Here is a 26,252-nt window from a genome sequence, read left to right as displayed (position 1 = left end):
AACGATTTTCCTAGAAACTTGTGGGAAAAATAAATATGTGGCCAGACATTAAAAACTCTGTTTTGACCGTTATAATTTTTCAAAAATATTATACATCTTTTATTTTGAACAGGTGACTCAAAAATGTTTCTTTGTTCAGTGTTGGATAAATAAATAGACGTAGATGAAGATTTAGTGCACTGACTTATGTAGAAAGTGCTAAGCTCACTGGAAGGACTCCATGCAATAATGAAGAATTACAAGGATTAAATTAGCGGCCCTGTGGCTAAGTGCTTGGCTTCTGAACCTGGGTTCATGTGTTCGAATCTCAGTGAAGGAAGACTGGGATTTTGAATTTAGGGATTTTTAGGATTGTTAAATCCACCCAACTGTAATGGGTACCTGACTTTTGTTCGGGAAAGTAAAGGCGGCTGGTGGTTGTGTTGGCCACATGACACCCTGCTCATTAAACATTGTCCATAGAAATCTATCATCTGCCCTTTAGATCGCAAGGTCTGAAAAGGGAAACTTTACATAGGATTAAATAGAATGAGAAATTATAAACCACCATCAATTTCATAAAGGAGGAAATGATTGAGACAATTTGTTTTAATGTTTCCTTGTTTGAAATGATTGAGACAATTTGTTTTAATGTTTCCTTGTTTGAAATGATTGAGACAATTTGTTTTAATGTTTCCTTGTTTGAAATGATTGAGACCATTTGTTTTTATGTTTCCTTGTTTGAAATGATTGAGACCATTTGTTTTTATGTTTGGTTGTTTGAAATGAATGAGACCATGAAGTCTTGACGCTGTCAGTAGCTAGCTTGTAAGGCGCGATTGAATGTATTGTTGCTTTGTTGTTATTTAGGTATGAAAGAGTTAATAATAATTTAATTTCTAAAACGCTGTTAACAAACATAATGTAGGCGCTGTAATAGCATGAGAGACATAAACACGAGAGTTAAAATGATAAACTAATTTTAAACAGATCTGAACATGTAGGTTTTGATGTTTTTCTTGAATGTAGGGAAGCATGTTGTTTGTGTGAGATCAACGGGGAGCGAGTTCCAAACCTTTGGTCCATGGACTGAAGCAGCCCTCTAATCGTAACTTTTGAAGAAATAACGTAGCACGACTAGAAGCGTCCATGGAGCACAGGGCTCTCTGAGGGACAAATGAGAGTGATTAGCTCACTAAAGTACAGCGACATTTCTTTGTTGCAGATGCACTGATGACAAAGTGTGGGCCACCTTGTAATCGATTCTTGCACTCACTGGAAGCCAGTGGCGTGTACGCAAGAGAGCAGTAGCAGAATCACTTATTTGTATGTGTGGGACTACTCGTGCAGCGGTGTTCTGAATTTGCTGTAGCCTGTTCATTTTGTCATCTGGTATAGCTGCTACCATGGCATTATGTGTGGGTCTAAAGACAGAGTTGAGTCACAGAAAACCCAAAGATAGCGAACTACGTGGACAAAAGGAACCTGACAACTACTTTTGTCATGTCGTTTCGAGTGCCAGCTTTAATTTATTCTGTCTTATCTTCATCTATAATCTAGAGCCATCCACTCATACATCCTTGCAACGAAGAATCGTACAACTAGGGGCGGACTGTGTGTCCAAATCGGTCAGGGCTTTTCTATGCAATCCGGCCCCCAAATTACATGCCATACATATCATCAAAATCATTATGCTTATGTTTATGTAACATAATGCATTTCTACTAGTGTGGACAATTTACTTCATGATTTTTTAAAACTACTTGGTATTATCTAATGACACTTGAAATTGGATTTTTTATAACGTGAAAAAAATCATGCCACCATGTAGGCCTATATTAACAGAGGCATGTACTTGATATTTACAATTTAGGTCGTTAAGATCCCCCATCGACGAACTATTCGACTATGTCCAAATGGATTACTCGAAGAACGTCTTTATCAAAAGTCATCACCATGAAATTTTCTGCCTTTTGTCATGATGCTTCTCAGCCTATTCTTAATACATCTTTAGTGTGCAGTGACTTCGTTCACGAGCTCCTTGCGTATAAGACGGCATAATTACAAGATACGCCCCTGTCAATAAATTTTACATCTTTATAATTCTGTATCTATAACAGCAACTATCGCATCGTCTGCACGTTCTCCTCGGATTCGGTTTCACTCCTAGCTATTTTCTCGGGCATATGGAATTAAATGTACAAATCCATTAATTTATTAATGTATAATAAATAAAATTACTTAAATTAATTAATTATGACTCAATAATACCAATAACAATTAGTATGTAACTGAACATTCCATCTGGACTGGAGAGTTGTGATTGGTCCCTTTATAGATTCATCCGAATATATTCACACCAACGTGAACTTTATATCTTATGCTGCTTGTTAATCGCTAGGCCCTATAAGGGATGAAGCCTATGAAAAGAACTGTATACGGATATAGGCAATTAGCCTACATTATTTCGGAAAATGCATTAGATTAGTAGCCCTAGCTTGAGTCTGTAAATCACGACGCTCTGGGTGCTCCTCTAATAAAAGGATATTATAAAATCTTGTACAATTTGATACGAGTCTTAGTGGCGTCCATGCGGCCCGTTCACTGGCCCTACCAGCACGATTGGGTACCACCCCACCGGACTTTTGCCCGAATGTCCATATAGCCAGCCCCCCCCCCTGCATACAACAGTGAGTCATCGGCAAAGTAGTATGAAATGCCGGTTGGCTGTATGACACCGCTGAGTGTGTGTGTGTACACATAGTGAACAGTACTGGGCCTAGAACAGATCCTTGGGGTACTCCGTACATCAAAAGTAAGTGTGTTACTGCCAGTTAACCACGACACTTTGGTTGCGTTCTGTCATGTTAGGATAGGGCCACTTTAGATCGATTCCTGCTAAACCAAAAGTGGCAGAGAATATATGGCCATCATGATCTTAAATTCTAGCATGTTAAAGGATGCGGACATGTCCAGCATGGAAAAGATTGATTTGCGGTCTAGGTTATTTAGTACTTTGACCACTGCTGTGTCTGTGCTTCGGAACTTCCTGAATGCAGATTGAAATTCTTCGAAGATAGAGTGACGATCCAGTTTGGGTCGAAATTTGATTTCTTTAGTGAAGTCCCGACAAGTGCGTGTTAGAATTATATGGTAGCCTACAACGCCAGAAGTAAGGAATGAGTCCATAACCTTAGTATTATGGTTACAAAATATGTTTGTCTATATTTTCAAGTGGCAATCGTTAAAGTCGTTTTCGAAATAAAATTTATATAGAAATATGTATACATACATACAAGAATTACTCGCTTAACAGTATTGGATTATCGATCTGCAGTAGTCGAAGTCATAGTGTTTCTAAGTAGGCCTACCTGTATTGAACCCAGTAAAAGTACTGAAAGATGCCTCTTACTTAGACTTTTTGAAAAGCCTTGATCTTGCTTGCGATTTTTGTGTATGTCAGATGTCCATAATAATGAGATTATTTTGTTGGATTTTCCTGTGTTCATTTTTCTGACACACAAAGGGGACTGGCAGTAAATGATATTGACAATTCAAACTAAAATAACCTTATAGTTGTCAGCATTTACCTCTTGTAGTATGTCTAAACATGTTAACGAATTTTATTCTGTAAAAATTCTTAGGAGCAAAATTTTTTCCGATTAATCTCTTTTTTTTTTTTCACTTTCAATGAGTCCTTATATACTTAATAAGTACTATGCTGAAATGTGATCATTTGAGGATCTGCCTTACAGAGTCTCTCAACCCATACTTAAGTACTATGCTGAAATGTGATCATTTGAGGATCTGTCTTACAGTCTCTCAGTTTTATTTACAGTTCATTATTCATTAAGGCAGCAGGAATTAACCATTTTTAGTAGCAGCTTTATTAATTGGATGACAATAAAATTAATTTTGACTATTTGGTTTTGTAATTTTATAATTCTGAAGTTAGAAGTAGCTTTAAAAAAAATAGGGGGAGCCTTAGAGCAAGTACAAATTATCTACATTTACTTTCCTGAAAGTAATATTTTGGCTAGAATGATATATTCTATTTCTAGAAGATAAACCTAATTTACTTTGCAGGAATACTAAATCTTCCCACATGCTTTTTTTTCTTGAAAAAAAAAAAAAAAGCAACTTTAAAGTACAAAAACCTCAAAAATGTCTGGTAAAAATGAGCTAAACAATGTAAGATATAGTAGAAATATTATTTAATTGAATGGTCATAATGAAATAAGAGTTCATATAATGATCACATTTTACTTTGCATTCATGTGCACTAACTTATTTACATTCAAGGAAATTTGGCTTTCTTTGTCTATAATTGAAAACATTTTTTTGTTAGCAATGTTCCTCATGTCTAGATCCCATGCGCTATCATTAGTATAGTCATGAAGAAAACAATCTTCAACAATGTACCTCATGTGTGTTCATGCCAATGATCTAGCAATATTATATTCCTGAAATCACATTTTGTTTTAGGTATATTGCATCCAATAAGAGAAAAAAATGTTTCACATCTTATAAACAGACAATGAAACAACAGTTGAATTACATAAATGGTAGAATCATTGGAGGATTGTTGTATGCCACAGGAGAAACACAACATAGACTTTGCTGAGTATCAATTCACTTTTTTAAATGTTATCTTCAGATGTTGAGTCATAGCAGTCTTGTTGGTTTCCATAGACATCACTTGTTCCAGTTCATTGCCAGTTCTCTTTAAAGTTCTCCTCACCTGATCATGAACATTGACAGATTAAATGAACAAGTCAATATAACACTGACATAAGTAATGAACAGCATTGACAGTTTATAACACTACAAATATGTGAGACTTCTTGAGAACTCATATAAACATGTTCAGTAAGAATTCCCATTTAGTATTATTATTATTATAAGTTTATGGTTCCTCACTAATCTTCGGACTCAAAGACAAGCCTTATTATTATTATTATGGTTTACTAATTTCTATAAACAGAATTCTACCTAACCCTACCACCTAGGGATCAATATTGTTAAAGAGAAAAATATCTAACATTGAACTGGTCAACTTTTAAAATGTTATAAGCAGATCAACATTTTGTTAATATGGGCAATAATAGTTTAAAGTAATACAATATATTGAGCTTAAATCTTAAGAGTACAACCTCATAGATATATAAATAGCATAAATAGTTGCTTTTCACCAGGTCAAAATCTAATTAAAAAAAAATTACTTTATTTTCAAAATTGATTAATGAATAGCAATAGATGTCAATTAGTGTTGCTACTTAAATTTTAAAATGCAAAAAAATCCTCAATTTCTTTGTAAAACTGATCTGGAAATCCCAAGAGAAAAAATAACCCACCATTATGGGCCCCTGCAGGCTAAGGTCTAGAATGTGATGGATGTTGTTTTTTTTTTTTTGCCAAGAAAGAGACAATGAACTGGTTTGACCACAATCACAGATTGCAGAAACACTGCTGACATGTTGAAACATTGTGATTTCTTTCCGGCAATTCTGATTGTGCTAAGTTTACTTGCCACTGTGTGTAGCATTGAATGATCTTTCAGAAAACTACAAATCAAAATCTGTTTGCAGTCAACAATGACTGATGAAAGATTCTTAGCACTGTGCATGATAACCATTTACAGTGCACTAAATATCACAACAACAATCTTACAACATAGCAATTGTAATTGTTAGTGAACAGGTCGCAGGTGCCAGGTACAGAGGTAATGCCAGATTATTTTCAACAGAAGGAAGGGTGGGGGTCTCCGGTTTTCTTTAATATTCTCTGTAGTTAATATTTTCCATAACAAGAAAGTTGAAGCTATGACAATAAGCCATAGGCTGCAACTTGCACCCCCTCCCCCGGAAAAAATCTTGAAAATAAACATCAGGTTTGAGACTACAACTCCAATACCCTTTAATGGTCTATTAGTCCCTAAGGCATATTTTAATTTTTTTTTCTTGCAAGATAATTTCCAACTTACAGACTTGACTTCTGGAGGTTTGTTGAAAGATGTTCTCCCTAAACTAGTGGTCTGTACAGTCAGCTCTTGACCTTGAACTTCTCCTTCCTGAATCTCTACTACACCTGTACAATGAAGCAGTGAAACTGAGTGTTGCAAAAATAAAGACATCCAAAAAACTACTGTAAAACAAAATACATTGCCTAGCACTCTGACCATAGTAGGAACACAAATATACACAAAACTATTTGACACAAAGAAATAATAAAATTGAAATGAAAAGTATGTACAGGTCATGTCCTTATGAACGGCAGAAGGCCTGCTTCTCAATGTAGCTCTCAACTGGAAATATAACCCCTGGTGGACTGAAAGGATGCAGTTAGACTGTGTTAACAAGAAAAGAATAGAATGTTGGCTTATCAGTGAGACATAATGCATGTAATAATGTGTCAGGGGGCAGTATGGCCAGAGTGAATATGTCACTTTGATATTTTGTTTATGTACTCCCAGGTTATGAATGTGAATAGTCTTGCATGTGTTATGAACTGAATGATTTAGTCTTCTTTGAATGTGCGAGAGTGTATTAGTCAGTGACGTCTCGTTTCCGGTCCAGGAAGGTTGGACGGTTGCTTCTTGGACTAGTGGTTGTGTATTAATATTTATTGTGTGCTTTATTAAATATTTAAGTTATTATTATTTCATGGAGAGTATTATTGTTATTCATGGATGTTGAAATTAAAGTATATTTAGTATTTTAATTGTAAGTAAACCCCTAGCGAGCCAAGCAATGAAAAGAACCTGACAACAAGAAAACTTAATAGAATGAGACATACTGCATGTAATGAATGTCCTTCACAGTGAGACATACTGTATGTAATGAATGTCCTTCACAGTGAGACATACTGTATGTAATGAATGTCCTTCACAGTGAGACATATTGTATGTAATGAATGTCCTTCACAGTGAGACATACTGTATGTAATGAATGTCCTTCACAGTGAGACATACTGCATGTAATGAATGTCCTTCACAGTGAGACATACTGTATGTAATGAAATTATTTCCATAATCTAACACTTTTGTTTTACTGTTACAAGAGTAAACATTTATGTAAAGAAGCAAAACAAAAATCAAATACAAGGAAAAGCTCCAAACAACAAGAGTAATCTGTTTCAAGAACTTCCTCAACACTAAGAACTTCAAAAACTACAAACAGATAAGACAAACAAAGATCAGAAAGAATTAAAAACAACAGAAACACAAGTGTCAGTGGGTTAACATTAAAACCACAATTCTTTGGTACAGACAAAAGTAACCTAATATGTGTGACTTTTAATGAGTCATTCTTGAATATTATATTCCACCATATATTGGAGTTAATAATATTAATATTCGTATATTTATGATATCAAATGAATTAGTCTAACAAAAGAGGATTAATAATAATAATAATCTTTATTATCCATAAGGAAATTTGTGCATTACACCAAACAAAACATTATAACTATAGAAAACCAAAATATACATTTACACCAGACTCACTCGTAATTTACATGCGAAAAGTTTATATCAGATAGTTGCTATTTAATGATTTGATTGGCAGATGAACAAAAGAGTTTTTGTGTCTGTTTGTCTTTGCGATAGGTATCTTGTATCTCTTTTGTGATGATAAAATCACTAAATCCTGACCCAAAGGGTGATTTTTTATTTCTAGAATATTTTTAGCTTTTTTATGAATGTTTGTCTCAAACAGCTGCCTATTTTTTTTTTATTTTTATTGTGCAAATGGCTTTACCAGCAGCATTTAGGATTCTATGAAATTTATTTTTATTTTGTATGTTCGGATCGCCATACCAGGCAGTGATATTGAAACTTAAAATATTACAGATGTGAGCGTGATAAAACATAGCCAAAATTTTTTTGTTACTAACTTTAAACGAGGACATTTTTCTAAGCAATCGTAATCTTTGCTGCCCTTTTTTTTGCTGAAAAAACTAGTATTTGCAGTAAAATTTAATTTATTGTCTAAGATAGTACCAAGGTATTTAAAAGTTTGCACTATTTCAACAGTCTCTCCAGCTACAAAAGCAATATTATTTTCCTTCTTTTCCATATGAAAATCGAGGATCATTTCTTTGTTGTTTTTTTTTACATTTAATAATAAAAAATTATCTTTACAGTATTTATAAACAAAAAATAATAACAACACAAGCATGCATTTAACAGTCTTTTCAAACATTAAATCTCAAGTTTACAGGAGAAAGTTTCCTTTTCTTTACTTCCTTGAAATTACCAAGATAAAAACATTTGAAAAGTTTCTTATTTAAATGAAGAGAATTAAAAAAAAATGTTGGTATGCTTCCACATCACCTTCCCATGGACACAGTAGGTGTTGAAAGAAACTTTACTAATGAAATGAAATTATTATTGACGACAAACTCTTCTTACCTAGATTATGAGCAGCCATGAAGGCAATGTGGTTGGTCTCTGGTTTAATCCTGATGAAACCAGTTTCTCTGTGTAGCTGCATTTTGTTCTCTGGCTTCCAGGAATAAAATCTGTGAAGACGTAAATAATTATAAAAAAAAACAAACAAATAATTTAATCATAACTTAAAAGGCCTACTTAACTGGAAGGAGGTGCAGTGGCTGAGCGGTAAAGCACTTGGCTTTTGAACCAGGTGTCCTGGATTCAAATCCTAGTGAAGACTGGGATTTTTAATTTTGGGATCTTAAGGGCGCATCTGAGTCCACCCAGCTCTAATGAGTACCTGACATTATTTGGGGAAAAGCAAAGGTGGTTGGTGTTGTTGTGCTGACCACATGACACCCTTGTTAACCATGGGCCACAGAAACATCACCTACCAAGGTCAAGGTCTGACTGAAAAGGGAACTTTACTTTTTACTTAACTGGAAATATGTTAGAAACAAGTACATTAACAGATACTGAAAAAAATATTTGCAGAAATAGTAAATGTTGCATAAATTTAATCTGCACAATAAAAATACTAGAGAAAAAAAACTTCACATTATAAAATGATGAATGCATATGAAATTTTAAAAATGATATTGGTCTAATCATGCATAAAATCTTTAGCCTCCATCTCATATATGCATAAGAAATTTAGCTCTTTAATCTTGGAAAAATTAATTTGGCCTTAAGATGATTCTATCAAAGATAAAGTTTGATATAAAAAAATGTTAACCATTAATCCAGTCATAGAGTATATATTTCATATTAGCAAACTGCATTTATTATTCACAAACAATTAAAGAATCAATAAAAAGCTAAATGCTGAGAAATTGATACACAAATATATCAACCATAGCAGTGAATATACTAGATCACAAGAAAAGACTAGGTAATATAACCCTTCACTCCAGCACAGTCCTACTTACTTGTACTCTATCATGGGTTTCATCCCAATGGGAGTAAACTCTGCCTCCTCTCCATAAGTAAAGTCTGAAATAGTTGGATATTCTCCTTTCCCTGCCTCCGACTGCCATTTACCAAAAAGCCAAGACAAGGGTTTCAACATTTCATGGTACTGGGATTCTAGAACAAAACACCAACAAATGTATTCATGCTATTTACTTTGTGATATATCAAAAAAAAAAGAAAAAAGTAAAATATAAAATAAAAGACTGATGGATGACATAGCCAAGTGGTTAAGTGCTTGGATGCTTAATTACGTATTTCAGTTGACACTCTTTTTTAAATCTGGAATTTTAGGTTCTTAAGTTGCTGTGATTACCAAGTTCAGAATGGGTGACCGGCCCAGATATAGGAATATTAAGGTCACTAGGAAAAGATAAAAAATAAACCCAACAAAATCAAAGAACATATAAATAAAATGTTACTAATAAATGTAGAGGAGAGTCGATGGCTGAGTGCTAAAGCCGTTGGCTTCCAAATCGGAGTCCCAGGTTTGAAAAATGGTGAAGAATGGGATTTTTACTTTTGGGATCTTTAGGGCACTTCTAAATCCACCGAGTTCTAATGGGTACCTGACATTAGTTGGGGAAAAGTAAAGGCGGTTGATTGTTGTGCTGGCCACATGATACCCTTGTTAACAGTGGGCCACAGAAACAGGTGATCTTTACATCATCAGCCACATAGATCTCAAGGTCTGAAAGGGGAACTATACTTTACTTTTAATAAATGTAGGTCTAATAGAGACAAAATGTCTCTATGGCGCAATGACACATATGGCCATGTTTGTGGACAATAAAAACTAAACAGATCTGTTTATTAAAAAAAATGTAAGAAGAATCATTATAATGGTATGTAGCCTTTTCTTTTGATGTGTCTTTCATAAATAAACTATTGTTTTTACATATCATGTTTCTTATTAGAGTTTTGATAAACTAAACACTTACCAGACATTTTGGGTGCTCCCCCTTGCGTTTCTTGCCTCAAAGATTTCTGAAATCTGTTTCCTATTTAAGGATGAACAAAAATAAGTAGACCAAAAGTGTGTTAAATGTGAATAAAAAAATCACAACATAAACTACACATTTTAAGGGATAGCAAAGTAAACATTATGACATAAAAACATTGACAAACAAGTTATTAAAAATGTATTTCAAAACACAAACTTTAGGTAGAAAAAATTTGAATGAACCTCTTTTCTCTAATTAAATAAAAAAAAAAAGAAACAAATGTAATGACATTAACACTTTAATGTAAACAAGCTATATTATACAACACTCCTTGTAAACAACAACATACCTATACAACATAAGATTGTGGCTGCACACACACACAAATAATCAGGAATTATTGACAAAAATTACATAACAATGTTAAACTCAATAGCTGTTCTTTTCCATTTCAAAAGTCAGTAATTAGTTTTCAAAATGATGAATCCTTAAGTTTCTATTTCATTGCTTAAGATGGATGGATGTCTATGAAGTACCCAATAGGTGTCTTTTTTTTCTTTTATTGATATATAAAAAAAAAACCTCTATTGCATTTACAGTCTGATGTCATGCAAGACGCAGAACAACTATGTATAGTTTAACTCACCAGGTGTCTTTAGGCGTTTGTTGAAGAACAAGTTGACAGTGGCTTGCTGGAAATACTTTTTAACAAGGTTGTCTTTATCCGTCTGCACAGCAGATTTTTTCTTTTTCTTCTTTTCATTGTTATTCGATTGCTCCCTCCGCCTGTGTTTTTTCAGTTTCTGAGTCTGAGGGCCCTGCGCATATTCATGATAAGCAGGCTGGTTGGTTGAGGGGCTGCTGGAAGAGTCTGAGGAAGGGAATTTTACTGTGATGGATGGCAGAGTTTGTGGTTCATTGGAAAGTAAGTCATTCTGATGTTCGCTGAAAGTGAGTGTGGATATAGTTTGATAGTTCCCTGCATGCAGGGTGGTTCTGCCAATTTCTTCAACAGCAGTCCAGTGCTGAAATGTATTTGTGGATGTAATGTCATGTGCATTTATTTCCTCAATACTTGGCAGGATATTATTTCCCTGCATAACAGGGATGCTTACTGTATAGGGATGTGGCGTTAGCTCATACACAGAACCAGTTGGGTACTGTTGAATATTAACTGAGTAGGAATCACTAGACTGTTGGTAGGACTGGGTTTCAATATAGCAAAGCCGCTCTGCTGGTGAGTCATTTTGGTTTTGCTGATCGATGACATCATGCTGGTCACCAATGGTCAGATGTGAACTGTTTTGCAGTGGCAGGTGGACATCACATAAAGAGTGAACTTGGTGCTGGACGCCACTGGATTGCTGAATATCAGCCTCACCCAGCTCTATCGTACTGTTATTTGCAAGTGTGTCTTCTTTACTGATTAAAGAAATTTTGTCTGCTGGAGATTTCTGTTTTTGATTCACTAGTCTGGTCTTAATATTGTGAATATCTTTCATCAAAATAACTTTTCCGGTGATCTGCATGAGTCTGTCTCTCAGAAGTTTTTTATCCGGTTCCATACTCAGCAAATTGGCAATTTCTTCTTGGGAATCAATGTCCAGCTTTCTCTGCTTTGGATGAAGTCTAAACTCAGCCTGTTAATAAAACAAAGCAATATTAATGCATACACAGAGCGAGATATAAAAAACTATACTGATTACTCTGAATAAATATGTTAATGTCTTTCCAGAATATATGATTAATTCTTGATTACTCTGAATAAATATGCTTATGTCTTTCCAGAATTAGGATTAATTCTTGCATGAGTAAAATTTATTGAAGTCTGGCCACAGTCCAGACAGATATAAAGTTGCTGTCTTGGGCAGTATAAATAGTGGTTCCATTTTGTTACCATGTCAGCCTTAATGATTAGGATTCATATTTTATAATTGCAAAGCAGAGCTGAATGTTTTCTGTAAATATGCTTGACTATATCATTGACTACACACAGAGGCCAGTATGATAAAATGATAAAAAGTTTTTCATACAACAGAATGAGAAATCTACTAAAATGTTTAGAAAAGATATGTGACAATTTACTAAATGATTCACGTTACAGACCTATCTATAGCTTCAACAAAGACAGTTTTCGATCCGTCTATGTTTAAGTTAGAACATAAGATAATGCAACATTCAAATTCAAGCCTACCTCAGATATTTCATGATTGTGAAGAGAACTCATTTCTCTTACAAACAATCTCTGGCCGTCGACTGTTGCACGTACTTTCAAAGAGAAAGGACATGACTGTTTGATTGTTCTGTTGAAAGTCATACAAAAATACATTTATAACGTGTGAGAAAAATGTAGGGGGACTACTGTTTCTTTTTTTTTAAATTACAGTAATTGGGTTAAACAAAAATAACTCTAAAATATAAATTTGTATAAATTCATGTAATGAATACTATTTACTAAATGTTAGCTGACTTACTTGTGAATACGTTTCCCAGTTGAATGTGAGACATATTTTTTCCCACCATATGTGCAGCAATAAGAGATATCACTATATTTAATAGCTGCATTATAACACTTGCGTTGATTTCTTTTTGCTGCTGATTCAACTCTCCGTGTGTCTCGAATGATAAGATTAACAAAATTTGCTGCCTCATAAGCTTTAATGGCATTGGTCAGGTCTTCATATGTATTGAATTCAGCACCCACCTCAATTGCCATATCTGACAGGCTCACAGTTCATTTGAACTTCAAGTTTTTTCAGGGTCAACGATATATCTGGGTCAACAGGATATATATTTTAACCAAAATTTAAGAGCACAAGATTCTGAAATTTCTAAAATAATTCTAAAGTGTAAAGATGCTTTTTTTTTTTAAATGGTGAAAAAAGAACAGTAAATCAATATCAGTAACAGGGCACTGCTCTCAGTGTAAATGATATAATATAATATATCTTTTTCTTTTTTTATTTCATTGAAGTCTATAGTCAATTATGCTTAATTCAAAAGTTAATTATTCTGGGTTGGTTCATTTTTAGAGCACAGGTTTCACCAATAATAGTTAAATAAATTCTCATAAATGTACATATAATTTTTAAAAAATGTAACAAGTTTAATATTTTTTTTATTTTTACAGGTTAGAGAAACACTGGCCTAGTATGTATATCTAATAATAAGTAATTAAAAAAGAAGCATCCTCAAAATAGATTGATTAAATATTGAAGACTCTAGAATTATAGATCTAGACTAGTGCATAGTTATCATAATACAAAAATTCATAATATCTAGAATACCTCTACAAGTTGTAGCAAGTGTATAGTAACTATAGTATCTAAAAAATAGACTAGATCTAGATGTATATATAAAATATATTTATTATAGTACAGATAGATCTATTTAAGAGACAATCTAGATTAATCTAGATCTAGATCTAGTCTTACACTTACTCTAGACCAGTGTTTCTCAAACTGTGTGCCGCGGCACACTAGTGTGCCGCCAAAGATTTGCTGGTGTGCCGCGAGATTTTTCAGAACGCCACCCGTGCAGTGTTACACAGGTCTGTCTACTATTAAATTTTTATTTTACGTTGCGATGACATCCCCACTTGCAACGACCAGTAATAATAGTGGGTCGCTCCATAGTGACGCAAAGGGGTTTTAGCTATTCAGGTTATGGAATTGTCCACCATACATATATTATTATAATGACTAAAATGTAGGCCGCCTTAGCGGATGCACAGCAGTTATTGAATTGGTAACGATAACAATAAGCGATGTGTTTCATGTAAATTTTTAGGTGTATGCTAATAATAACAAGTTATCACTAAGCATTATTCATTTTTATCCATGGAGAAATACGTTAGCAAGAATGAAACTGTGAAAGCGTTAAATGAAAAGCAAGGAACCGAACGAAGGTACAAAGAAGATACATCGGATATGGTTTCATATCTTCGGGACCTGAAGAATCTCCATAGCCATTCTGTCTCATCTGCAATGCTCTGTCGAATGAGGCGCTTGTTCCAAGCAAATTGAAGAGACACTTGGAAACAAAACATCCAGCTGTAAAAACGCAACCCAAGGAATACTTTGAAAACATCAGGGCTTAACAAAATAAACAAGCTAAAAACTTACGAACTACCTAAAGCTGCCAGAAAAGGGAATGATTGCAAGTATAAGGTTTCTCAGTTATTAGCAAAACCCCAAAAAAGCACACACAGAGGCTGAATCAGTCATTGCACCAGCTTTAGTAATAGTTGTTGAAACTATCCTTGGACCCGATGCCGCCGAAAAAGTTAAAAAAGTTCCTTTGTCAAATGATACTATCTCACTCAGAATTGAAGACTTATCATCAGATTTACTAGATCAAATCTGCGATTACTTAGACGTGACTGATGATGAAGTGTCTCTGCTGTGGTCTCTTCAAGTTGATGAATCTACTAACGTTAGCGGTAAAGCCCAACTGCTAGCTTTTATTCGGTTCATAAAGGATGAAAAATGTGTCAATGAATTCTTATTTTGTAAAGACTACGACCAAAGACGAAGATATTTTCAAAGTGGTGAACGAAAACATTTTGCTATTCAAACTACAGTGGAAAAACTGTGTCAGCGTTTGCACCGATGGCTGTCCTTCCATGCAGGGAAATAGAAAGGGATTCGTCACTCTTGTGCTTCAAGAAAATCCAAATGTATTAGTTGTTCAATGCATAATCCACAGAGAAGCTCTTGCCTTCAAATCTTTGCCAAAAGATTTGATGTCTGTTCTGGATCAAGTGATTGAAGTTGTAAACTTCATCAAATTTCGACCACTTGTATCACAACTTTTCTCAGAGCTTTGTGAATTCAGTCTCCTTATCATACCAACGTTCGTTGGCTCTCCAGGGGAAAAGTGTTAAAGCGTGTCGTCCAACTCAGGTCTGAGCTGAAAAAAAAAAAAGACTTTGGATTTTCTATTAATGACGAGATCTGGTGGGTTAAGGTGATATCTCTCTCTGATTTATTTGCTAAATTAAATTCATTGAATTTAAGTCTTCAAGGACCATCGAAAACCATCATCACTGCATCCTCAAAACTGAAAGTCATTTGGTGAAAAAATTATCTTTGTGGCAAAGTAAGATGAGTCTTCGCTTCTCCTACTTTGCTTCAAGTAATGAAATCACCCTCACACTTTGCACACTTTGACACACTTGCAGTCAGTATTGAAGCATTACTTTCCAACAGTTGGAAGTAATGAGTATGAATGGGTCAGCTATCCATTGGAAACAATAAAGCTACAAATCTTACAACTGAAGAAGAAGAGCAGCTCATTGATTTAAAAAAACGATGCAGTTCTTAAGTCAAGTTTTTCCGAGAAAAGCCTGGATGTGTTTTGGATTTCAATCAACATATGTTATATCCTGCAATCAGTTTAAAAAGCAATCAAAATAATTCTTCCATTTGAATCTTCATGGTTTTGTGAGTTTGGATTATCAGCACTGACTGAAATCAAGTCTATGAAAAGAGAAAGACTTCTTACAATAGACGATGAAATGCGAGTTTGTTTGTCGACTTTGGAGCCTCGAGTAGATCGCATTTGCTCTCAAAAACAGGCACACCCTTCACATTAAATGTGATACTTAAAAACAGGTCAAAATCTTTTTTTCTTTTTATTATAAAACAACTATTGTCCTTCGTGGTGTGCCGCGAAATTTTTGTAGTTTTTTTAGTGTGCCGGCAGACAAAAAAGTTTGAGAAACACTGCTCTAGACTCTAGATTAGTCTAAGACTAGGAGTCTTGATCTTGAATGAAGACTTAATACTTAGAATACTTAGATCTTTATATATTACCCCCGGCCCTGCCTGTCCTACCTTAAATTCCTTAATCTCTAGATTCTAGAGATCTATATTAATTATAGAATATACACTACTAGACAAGAAAAGATCTCTAGAACTAATAATTCTACTCTAGATCAAATCTAGTACTTTAACTTTATAATTATTGATCAATTTAAGTTTTAGATCTAGATCTATTATCTAGTCAATAGATCTGGATTCTAGTGGTGACACTCACTCAGTCTCAGTCTGACAGTGACACTCACTAACGACCAAATGAACTAACTATTGACAATCGATTAAGTCAAATTTTAATATATATATACTAATAGACTAATATATATATATACTATAAATATGACTATATTGACTATATTAAGTATTAGATCTATATTATAATATAGACTAGATTCATTAGATCTAGACTAGATACTACTGAGACTACTCTTAAAGGGAAACTCTGATGGTTTTTCAAATTTGAGCTATTGACATATTTAAATTCTGCGTAAAAAGTTGTAATAGTAAACATTTCACCATTTTGTATTTATATGCTTTGAAACATTTATATTTAATAAATTAGTCAGTAAATTCTTGACATCTAAAAAAAAAAACGGGGTTCTTTGAGATTTCGTTTTTAGCTCAGTCAAACTTCACTTCCCTCAACAATACTGAAAGAAAAACTACATTTAACCAATCATATCGCTTCATTCTTACAGTAGCTGTTGGGCTTAGTGACGGTCTAGTCCAGAGCTATGGTACAGTTATATATATATAGAGAGAGCTCTAAAAGCATAAAAGGTAACCAACTCAATAAAAAAAAGTAACATTTTCATCTAAGCCCCTCCCTGTCCTAAAAAGTAAAAAGATCATGTGTCTGACTGATTCTAACAAACTGGTTAGTGTAAGGCTAGTTATGACAAGACAACCAAGCCGGGCAAGCAATAGTGTTTGTGTGTGTTTTGAGTGGTCAGGTGAGAAAATACACACTGCTGTGGTTAGTCATGCATGTAAATCTACTTTCAACACACATTTTTTTCTTTGCTTACAAGATCTAGATCTAACTGCATAGACGAAGATATATTTCTTTTACGAGAATGTAAACTTTACTGTATGGTCTTACGACTTACGTTATACAATAAGTCAATAGATTTAATTGATAGGTTAGTGTGACATCACATAGATGATAGATCTATAAACTCTGTGAAAATCTGATCATTTTGGATGCATTAAAATTACATACACCTGAAAAACATCAATTACTAAGTTATTATTGCAAATTAAATAAAAAAGAATAATTAATAATAGATTAATACATTCAATACCATCAGAGTTTCCCTTGGCTTTAAGTCCTACACTCTAAAGTCAAGTTAACTCTATTACTAGATCTAGAGTTAGTCTACGAGTAGGCTACGTCGGCTACGAGTACGGTCTACTGTCACTACTGTCAGAGTCAGTGTCATCAATAACTGAATAACTGACTGAATGTCAGTGAATAACAGTGAAACAGTGACATTAACAGTGAGTCACACACAGCACAACTGACGGAGTAATAGAGACATTAGAGTTCATTAGAGTCTAGAATCTAGTATTGTATACCGTAGAAATAGAATCTAGACCTGCGATTGATATTATAGACCTAGATTCTACGACTACTGTGATCAGTTTTGCTCTTTAGACGTTAGATTTTAGAATTTATGATGCTCTTTAACGTAGATTACCTTACGCCACTTAGATCTACTTACGGTAGTGAAGCAAGTTGTTTGGATCTTTAATTTGCAAGATAATTTTGTCACTCTCATTGATTTTAAACAAGAAAAACAAAATTTATATTGACTTGCCTATATAGATCTATATTTATTCATAAACTTGCCTATAGCCATTTATATAGATCTTGATCTCATGGGCGTGGCCAGGGAGGGGGGGTTCTTATGGGCTCAACTCCCCCCTCCCAAACATGATTTTTCGCTTTGATTTTGTTTATTTTAGGTGAGATTTTAATATTAAACCATCACAGCGCAGCCAATCGGGGTTTTGTGTTTAAAATCCACTTTGCTGATAAACCCCCCTCTTATATAAAACAAAAAATAATGCAGACGAAAATTCCCAAATTCCAAGAGCATATTATACCCAAGGGGGATTTCGATTTCAAAACCCCAGATGTCGATAAAATCCCCTCTTCAATATAAGACTAAAGCATATATCAGTCACCAGGTTCTATGAGCGTAACAAAGAGGGGTTTATGTTTAAACCCCCTTTTAGCGGAGTTTGAAGCAAAGACCACCTCTTCAATATAAAAAAAAAGCAAGCTACACACTCAAAATTTTATGAGCGTAGCTAAAGTGGGTTTTGAGTTTAAACTCCCCTCCTCCAGAGGGCTTTAAGTTTTAAAAACAATTCAGATATGGTTTTGAGTTTAAAATCCCCCTACAGATAGTTTTGAGGTTGAACCCCCCCCCCCTCTTCAATATTTTATTCTCAAGCAAACTACGGTAATCAAATTCTGTGAGCGTAGTTAAGAGGTTTTTGAGTTTGTTTAAAAAAATAAATGAAGAGATTTTTTAGTTTAAAACCCCCTCCCCAAACAAATGGTTTCGACGTTAAAACTTCCCTTTTCGATATACACAATCTAAAGCAAACTACAGTCACCAAATTCCAAGAGCATAGCCAAGAGAGGTTACACACTAATGGCACTAGGGAAGAAAAAGCGCTTGTATAAATTTGCTCTAGGCTGTTAGTTCAGTTATGGATTCATTCATTCACAATAAAGTGCAGTGAAAAGCATGGAAGTCATCTGCCGGAATTGAAAAAAAGACTAAATGTGGCTCAACAAAGATGGCTGAGACGGATTTTAGATGTCGGTTATAGAGATAGGGTCTCAATAAAAGAAATCCTATGCCGAACTGGGAGTCGAACACTTAGTGAGGTTGTGACAGAGAGACGTATTTTCTGAGGTTTGCAGGACATGTTCTATGACAAAATGAATTACGTATACCAAGAGTTGCAATGACATGAAGGCCATTAAGAGGAAAGTGGAAACAGGGAAATCCTAGTATAACTTGGCGCCACACTTTCATGGAGGACCTCAGAGCAGTGGACAACAGGTGGGAAGAGGCTTCAGACATCGCCAGTGACAGATTTTTGTGAAGACAGCTTGCTGCCGAATGCGCCGAACGGCACGGGAGGATCTAAGTCCTAAGTAAGTAAGGAAGCGTGGTCGAGAGATTAAGTGTGCAAGGCTTGGCTACCTATGAAGAGGGCTTGAGGTTCGACACCCAACTCGGGCAGATTTGTGTTTACTGAGCGCCTGAAGGCAGCACGGAAAAACCTTCTCCTAGATACCCCCTCCCCCCACTGGGCCACAACTGAGATAGGACCAAAGCGCTCTGAGCATGCTATAAGCATGAAAGTAGCGCTATATAAAAGCCATAATTTAATTTTAATTTAAGAATAGCAGATTAGGTTTTTGAGCTAATTTGAGCTAATAGCATGATAATGCACTGCAGATACCCCAGAATATGCATTTTTAAAATTTTAAATACCGGAAATAGTGCCCGAACCCTCTCTGGGGGAGCTGACCCCTTTGCTGGCAAGGATAGAATGTTTACAGCTTTTCCTGTCACTTCAGGAAAAAACTATTTTAGGTTACAATACACGTCTTCCGAAAGAATGAAGGGTTATAATGTAATAAAGATTAAATTGTACACACACACACACACACAAACACATGTATAGCATTCTATAATTCTACCAAACAAAATATATAATTACCAATAGTTAATTTACTATTTGCTTATTTTTTATATTGATTCTTGTTTTGTCAAGTACAAGAAATAATTGTGAAAAAGTTCAACTTGATTCGAAATTGGACGTGGGAGAAATAACGTGTGCAACCTTTTTACCAGACAGACGGACAGACAGACAGACAGACAGAGTGATTTGCTATAAGCTTTGTAAAAATATATCACTTTACGCTTATCAAGTTGTGCAGATCTATTTCAGGCTTTCTATAAACGCACAGGGACGAATAAGCAAACACAAACATGGAGATGAAAGGCTTGGCACAGTGGATAAAAAATAAAACGTCAGTATCTTCTTATCTTATATATTACAGACATTACTTTAAAAAAACGAAGATAATTACGCCCTACGCATTTTGTGTGTCAATCTAGTCATGCATGTTATTAAATGATTAAACTCTGCAAAGTCTTTGGTTTTCCATTCAGATTCAGACAACCCTATTCCATCCTCTAATGGCACTAGGGAAGAAGGAGCGCTTGTACAAATTTGTTCTAGGCTTTTATATGTATTTTGAATAAATATTGTATGTAATTCTAGGCCTACAGTTGTAGCCTACATGGTTCAGTTATGAATTCATTCATTCACAATAACACGAATTTTATAAACTAATAGAGGCATTAGAAATGTAGGCCTTTATCTTCAAGTCCGAAGATTATTTCACAAGCCTACACAGATCTAGCTACACATTTTTCCACATTCATCACAGACAAATCTAATGTCTGTTAGATGTCGATTTAATTACGTGAAGCTAGACCCAAACACATCGCTTCAGTAACCCGTTTATACGAGAAATATTTTATAGGCTTTAGTGTTATTCAAATTCAGTCTGTTCGGCTCAATTGGTACCGGTTCACCGGGCCTTTGCCCAAATGCCCATATAACCAGTCCGCCCCTGAGGGAGACGAACGAAAGCTTCAATGAAATCATTTTCTCATATGCAGACGACCTCACGACAGCTGTGACATAAAGAAAGGAAACGAGAGACCTATTGCGCGTCAGGGTTGGCCATAATTAATCTACAACGCGTTGGGGAAAACTCAATGCACCATATAGCACTACATTCAAATCAAAATAACAAGTTGCATTTTACACGCCGAAGAAAGCGGGAATTTTTAGAACCATGATTATCTCATTGTTATTGTCACTGGTACGACGATGTTTGTAACTTATATGATAGGTCTACATTTTTTTTTTTACATTTCTTGTTAAATTTTAAATTGACAAATTATTTTCAATACCAAAGAAGCAATTCAAACAAACACGTAGATCTAAGATTAAGGCACATTCCTCTTTCCATATTAATATGTTAGTATGCTAGGACAAATTTTGTTCAAATGCTCCTTCTTCCCTAATGCTATTAATATTAGAGCATGGGATGTTGCCTGAGCTAGCCAGAAAAACCAATGACTTGACAGAATTTAAGTCATTGGTTAACATGCAAGATTAGATGTATGACGCGTAGGACTTGATCATCTTCTTTTTGAAGTAACGTCGGTATTAGATCTATATAAGACATAAGATAAATAAGAGTAGATCTAGATTTCTAGAATCTAGTCACAATTCAACAATAGCCCATATATGAATAGACCTATATATTATCCCTATTATTTAATTCATTAGCGGGTCAGGACTGGGATAACAGTAAGTAAAAAGCGAACATTCTCCACTCAGGGCCGGCTTTACAAATTGGGGTGCCCAATTTAATGAATACTTGCAATCTTACAGTACACTAAATATGTTAACGATTTAAGTTCTATATCTTTAAAAGCATGTGACAAGAGCCTTAACTAATAGTGATATTAGGTTAAAAACTTAAGGAACTGAAAATATAGTAAATGAAAATCTATCATAGATTTCTCGATTAGATGTCTATGAGAAAAATATTAAAATATAGACTTTTATTTATAAAGATGACAACATTAAAACCCTTTATAACCTCCGATAAAAAAGTATAATTATTAAAATAAAAAAATAGGGGAATAAAAGAAAAATGTACGTAATGTAGACAGTGCCAGTCAGTCACACCAATGTTCATGTTTTTGAGACACAGGCCTACTGAGACAGAAAAGTGACATCATTCATATAAACCAGGAACTTACAAAACAACAAAAACTTATTCTTTTTCCATATGTTCTTCCTTCAAATATGAATATTCTACATTTTAGTGTTATGGGGTGTGTGCGCGCGTGTTTTTATGGTGACGAAGGGACGGGTTTAGCGATTCATTGTGAAAGATACAAGATAGGTGGCAGTGTCGTCATCAGGAGAGACGACTCCAGAACCTGAGACTGAATTTTTTTTTTATTGTAGTGAGTAAGACTTTGTTAAAAAAAAATATTACTAAAGTTAACTACATTTTTTTTTATCTCATATTAACTTGATTTTGTATATATTATACTAAAAGTTCTATTTAGTTTTATCCACAAAAGAAATCATTCAAGTTGTTCAGGTTTTATTAGTACAGATATATTACACCTACAGTGGTGTGGTTGTAGTGGCCTACTAGCAGTGTAGTGCTACAAGCCAACGTCTGTCAACAACATTTAGCCCAAACCCACCCGCAGGACATTGGGAGATGGCTGCGGGCAGGGTTCGAACCCGGGATCACCGGGGCTACAATCCAGAGAGCAAACCACACGGCTCAAGACCAGACAGCCATCTACGTTTCTAGGAATGATGAATGAATGAGAAAATCGCTTTCTCTGAGAAATTATGATCTAGGCTAATAGTTTTACTGACATTTTGAATCATATGCATTAGAGGTCTTACAAGTTGACTGGTAACCATACCCTGAACTAACCATACCATAGTATATGCCTATTTGACTGCGCTATTTACTTTCGTTAGTTGGTCACGATGGTCCCGGGTTCGAACCCTGCCCTCTGTCCTCCCCAGTTTTCCTGAGGGAAGCTCGAGCCAGGATGTAATATCTTCAAATCTGCCTCTGCTAAATTAAAAAAAAAAATTAATTACGACTAATTGATAAAATAATTGGTCCATTTTTTCGATTGATTCATATGTTGTCATCGACAATGAATAACTTTGTGAAATAATAAAACAAAATGTGTACAGAATTACACCCAGGCATTGAGACAGATATAAGCTTTGTAAAAAAAAAAGTCTTTATCAAGTTTATGAAACAGATTTGTCAGATTGGCTATGCACTCTGAAAATACGTGCTGAAGGGGGGGGGGGCTGCCCTTATGCAATTGGAGGCCTAAGGCAAAGTGAGTTTAGTGCCCCCCCCCCCAAATGAATTATAAATATAAAAGTACACGTCGGAAAAAATAAAATTACGTCATAAAAAAAACAAAAAAAGAAAACAAAAAAAACAAGGGTCTTCTAACTATGTAATATAAGTAGTCTAACAAAGATTAAAATATTTGTCAATAAACCTTGAGTCATAGTAGAGAGAGCTAGGTTAGCAGACGTAGAGACCTTGTGCTAGCAGACGTACAGACTTAGAGCTAGGTTAGCAGACGTAGAGCACTGCTATATTTGAGATTTGATACAGGTTTCGAATTTTTTTGTGTGTGCGAGGCCCTCACCAATCGGAGGCATTAGGCAGATGCGTGGTTCGCCTATGCCCAAGGCCGGCCATGTGAAGGTTGTATTCCCCACCGTTTTCGTTTGTAAGAAATACAATTTTAATACTTCTATACAAAACTAGTAATTATTATTTCTCTATTTCTAGATGACCTTCCTGTGGATGATCCTCGTTGTCAATGGAGATAACTGCACATTTGATATTAACCCATCTCTTTCTATTTACGAATACGAGAGGAGGTATAGTAGATTTATTTTTAAATCTTATCAGAAGCCTCGTCACTTTGTCAGAAACTGGAGACTCGCTAGTAAGTTCAACTCCTCTTTATGTGGGCGGATGGTGGTGGATCCGTCTACCACCATCTATGGACTAGAAGCGAGGATTGCACCGGTTAAATCATTCCCGTGGCACGTCACGCTGTTGAGGAAAAAGAAGGACTTATGCAACGGTATCTTGATCCTGAGTCGCTGGGTTCTCACTATAGCCAGCTGCAGCTTGAACACAGATCAAATTAGCATAGGTATATGGAATGTGAACAGCTTAACTTCATACGAACAAGAAGTTAAAATCAGCAAGAGATTCGAGCACGAAGACTACAACCCCTGGACTGCCGAGAACAACATCGCCCTGGTAAGACTGCAAGAAGAGGTGAAGTTCAATGACTATGCAAGACCCATCTGCTTCCCAACAATGGAGACGAACTTCGACTCTGCTGCTAAATGCTTCGTCACCAGCTTCGGAATGACTGAGCCTGACAGTTTTATGAAGGGTGAATTTCTTCGCTACAGTGCTGTAACCATTCTGCCGCAAGAAGCTTGTTCCTACTCCAGGAGCCTGTTATCACGAAACACTGATCGGAGGAACATCTGCACGAACTATGACGCAGCTACGCTTTGCTACGGAGATGACGGGATACCACTGGTTTGTGAAGTGAATGGTACATACCGCCTAGCTGGACTTTTCAGTTCACTGAACAACCTCGGAGACTGCGTGACACCGTACTTCCCAGCCAAATATACCAGAGTTTTTGAATATGCAGATTGGATTTATTATGTCATTGAAAAAAATTCGTAGCGATTTTTCGATAATGTAAAATTGTAATTTTTCAACCATCGACTTTATGTGTTTTTTTTTAGATTAAAATTTTGTTGCTTTTTTAAAATATAAACTAAAAAGTTATTTTTAATACTAACAATAATACTAACATTTCCCACAGGCTATATTTATTATTCCCTAGTTTATCACAATATACCCATTCCCTAGTTTATCACAATATACCCATTCCCTAGTTTATCACAATATACCCATTCCCTAGTTTATCACAATATACCCATTCCCTAGTTTATCACAATATACCCATTCCCTAGTTTATCACAATATACCCATTCCCTAGTTTATCACAATATACCCATTCCCTAGTTTATCACAATATACCCATTCCCTAGTTTATCACAATATACCCATTCCCTAGTTTATCACAATATACCCATTCCCTAGTTTATCACAATATACCCATTCCCTAGTTTATCACAATATACCCATTCCCTAGTTTATCACAATATACCCATTCCCTAGTTTATCACAATATACCCATTCCCTAGTTTATCACAATATACCCATTCCCTAGTTTATCACAATATACCCATTCCCTAGTTTATCACAATATACCCATTCCCTAGTTTATCACACTATACCCATTCCCTAGTTTATCACACTATACCCATTATTTGAAAAGTTGACCAAATCCTAAATCCTTAAAGCTTGAAACATTTCTCTGATGGCCTGTCAAAAAGAAGTAAAGAGAAGAAACAACAACTGGTCTGCTCTATATGAGCACAACAACAACTGGTCTGCTCTATATGAGCACAACAACAACTGGTCTGCTCTATATGAGCACAACAACAACTGGTCTGCTCTATATGAGCACAACAACAACTGGTCTGCTCTATATGAGCACAACAACAACTGGTCTGCTCTATATGAGCACAACAACAACTGGTCTGCTCTATATGAGCACATTTTTCTAGTATTCTATATTTACTAGATCCCCCCCTCCCCTTTTTTTTCTTTTTTTTTCTTTCGCTCTATCACACATACGGTGAGTAGAGGTATCGATGGAAAACTGAGACCCACAGTCAATGTGTGACACAACGTGGAAGTATGGATTGGCCACATCTACACCACACACTCATTTGTATTGAGAAGAGGGAAGCCCTTACTGAGTTATGGCTCTAACCTCAATGTAGAGGACATCCTCCTCGGCTGCCTCAAATACCAGGATATTGGGAGAAAATATTTTAATTCGAACAACCTTAACTCACTGTTTGACAGCGTAGATCCTTTGTAATTGTCAGTAGAGTTGAGTCTGCCTGTCCTAACAAACTTCTGTCAGGGAAAGATCCAGGTAAATGTAAATTATAACATCTTTATTATCGATTACTCATATATGTATGGCAATATCTTCGATTCTTCTTTTAAACTTATTAATAAAAAAAAAACAACAACTGTTTAATACATGAAAAGAAGAGAAAACAAAATCCTTTGAAACAAAACAAAAAAAAAAAAAAAAAGCTTATCTAAAGGGGAAAAACTCCGTCCTTAAAACTATATCTACCAATAATGTACAAGCTATTTCCCTTATTCGATATCAAACAAAATAATTTAATTATCAATAATTAATTGACTAATTGAGTATTTTGTTTATTGATTCATAAATATTTGTTTAAAGCAGGCATGTCAAACACGAAGTGTTACGCTGGAAAATAAATGATGACAAGCTACTT

General features: G+C 35.1%; 2 protein-coding genes across 4 annotated transcripts; one reads left to right on the top strand and one right to left on the bottom strand.

Moving 5' to 3' along the window:
- Window positions 1-4,176: 4,176 nt before the first annotated feature.
- On the bottom strand, window positions 4,177-17,946 carry LOC106063474 (uncharacterized). 2 transcript variants are annotated; one of them, XM_056013029.1, is made up of 9 exons: window positions 17,867-17,946; window positions 12,798-13,096; window positions 12,518-12,626; window positions 10,970-11,963; window positions 10,321-10,380; window positions 9,340-9,496; window positions 8,390-8,499; window positions 5,963-6,066; window positions 4,177-4,720 (listed from the first exon to the last, which is right to left on the bottom strand). In XM_056013029.1, exons 2-9 carry the CDS (start codon window positions 13,037-13,039, stop codon window positions 4,607-4,609), a joined length of 1,890 nt encoding a protein of 629 aa, XP_055869004.1. In that variant the 5' UTR covers window positions 13,040-13,096; window positions 17,867-17,946; the 3' UTR covers window positions 4,177-4,606. The 2 variants fall into 2 exon arrangements, with proteins under 2 accessions (XP_055869004.1, XP_013077304.2); XM_013221850.2 differs by lacking the exon at window positions 17,867-17,946 and adding an exon at window positions 17,721-17,858.
- Window positions 17,947-20,999: 3,053 nt separating this feature from the next.
- On the top strand, window positions 21,000-24,583 carry LOC106063489 (chymotrypsinogen B-like). Of its 2 annotated transcripts, none has more exons than XM_013221887.2 (2): window positions 21,000-21,069; window positions 23,617-24,583. In XM_013221887.2, exons 1-2 carry the CDS (start codon window positions 21,043-21,045, stop codon window positions 24,541-24,543), a joined length of 954 nt encoding a protein of 317 aa, XP_013077341.1. In that variant the 5' UTR covers window positions 21,000-21,042; the 3' UTR covers window positions 24,544-24,583. The 2 variants fall into 2 exon arrangements, with proteins under 2 accessions (XP_013077341.1, XP_055867692.1); XM_056011717.1 differs by having other exon boundaries at window positions 21,021-21,099.
- The last annotated feature ends 1,669 nt before the right edge of the window (window positions 24,584-26,252 follow it).

Source organism: Biomphalaria glabrata, chromosome 15 (assembly GCF_947242115.1).
Source record: "Biomphalaria glabrata chromosome 15, xgBioGlab47.1, whole genome shotgun sequence".
In the NCBI taxonomy this organism is placed as follows: domain Eukaryota; kingdom Metazoa; phylum Mollusca; class Gastropoda; family Planorbidae; genus Biomphalaria; species Biomphalaria glabrata.
This window is presented reverse-complemented; position numbering and strand designations above follow the sequence as displayed.

Bases quoted from the DNA above. Each gene is read 5' to 3' on its own strand.
- LOC106063489 (XM_013221887.2), top strand. From the start codon at position 21,043: ATGATTATCTCATTGTTATTGTCACTG. The intron at 21,070-23,616 runs GTACGACGATGT...CTCTATTTCTAG, and splicing joins TCTCATTGTTATTGTCACTG to ATGACCTTCCTGTGGATGAT.
- LOC106063474 (XM_056013029.1), bottom strand. From the start codon at position 13,039: ATGGCAATTGAGGTGGGTGCTGAATTCAATACATATGAAGACCTGACC. The intron at 11,964-12,517 runs GTAGGCTTGAAT...TTTTATTAACAG, and splicing joins ACAATCATGAAATATCTGAG to GCTGAGTTTAGACTTCATCC. The intron at 6,067-8,389 runs GTAAGAAGAGTT...TTCATTGTACAG, and splicing joins CATGGCTGCTCATAATCTAG to GTGTAGTAGAGATTCAGGAA.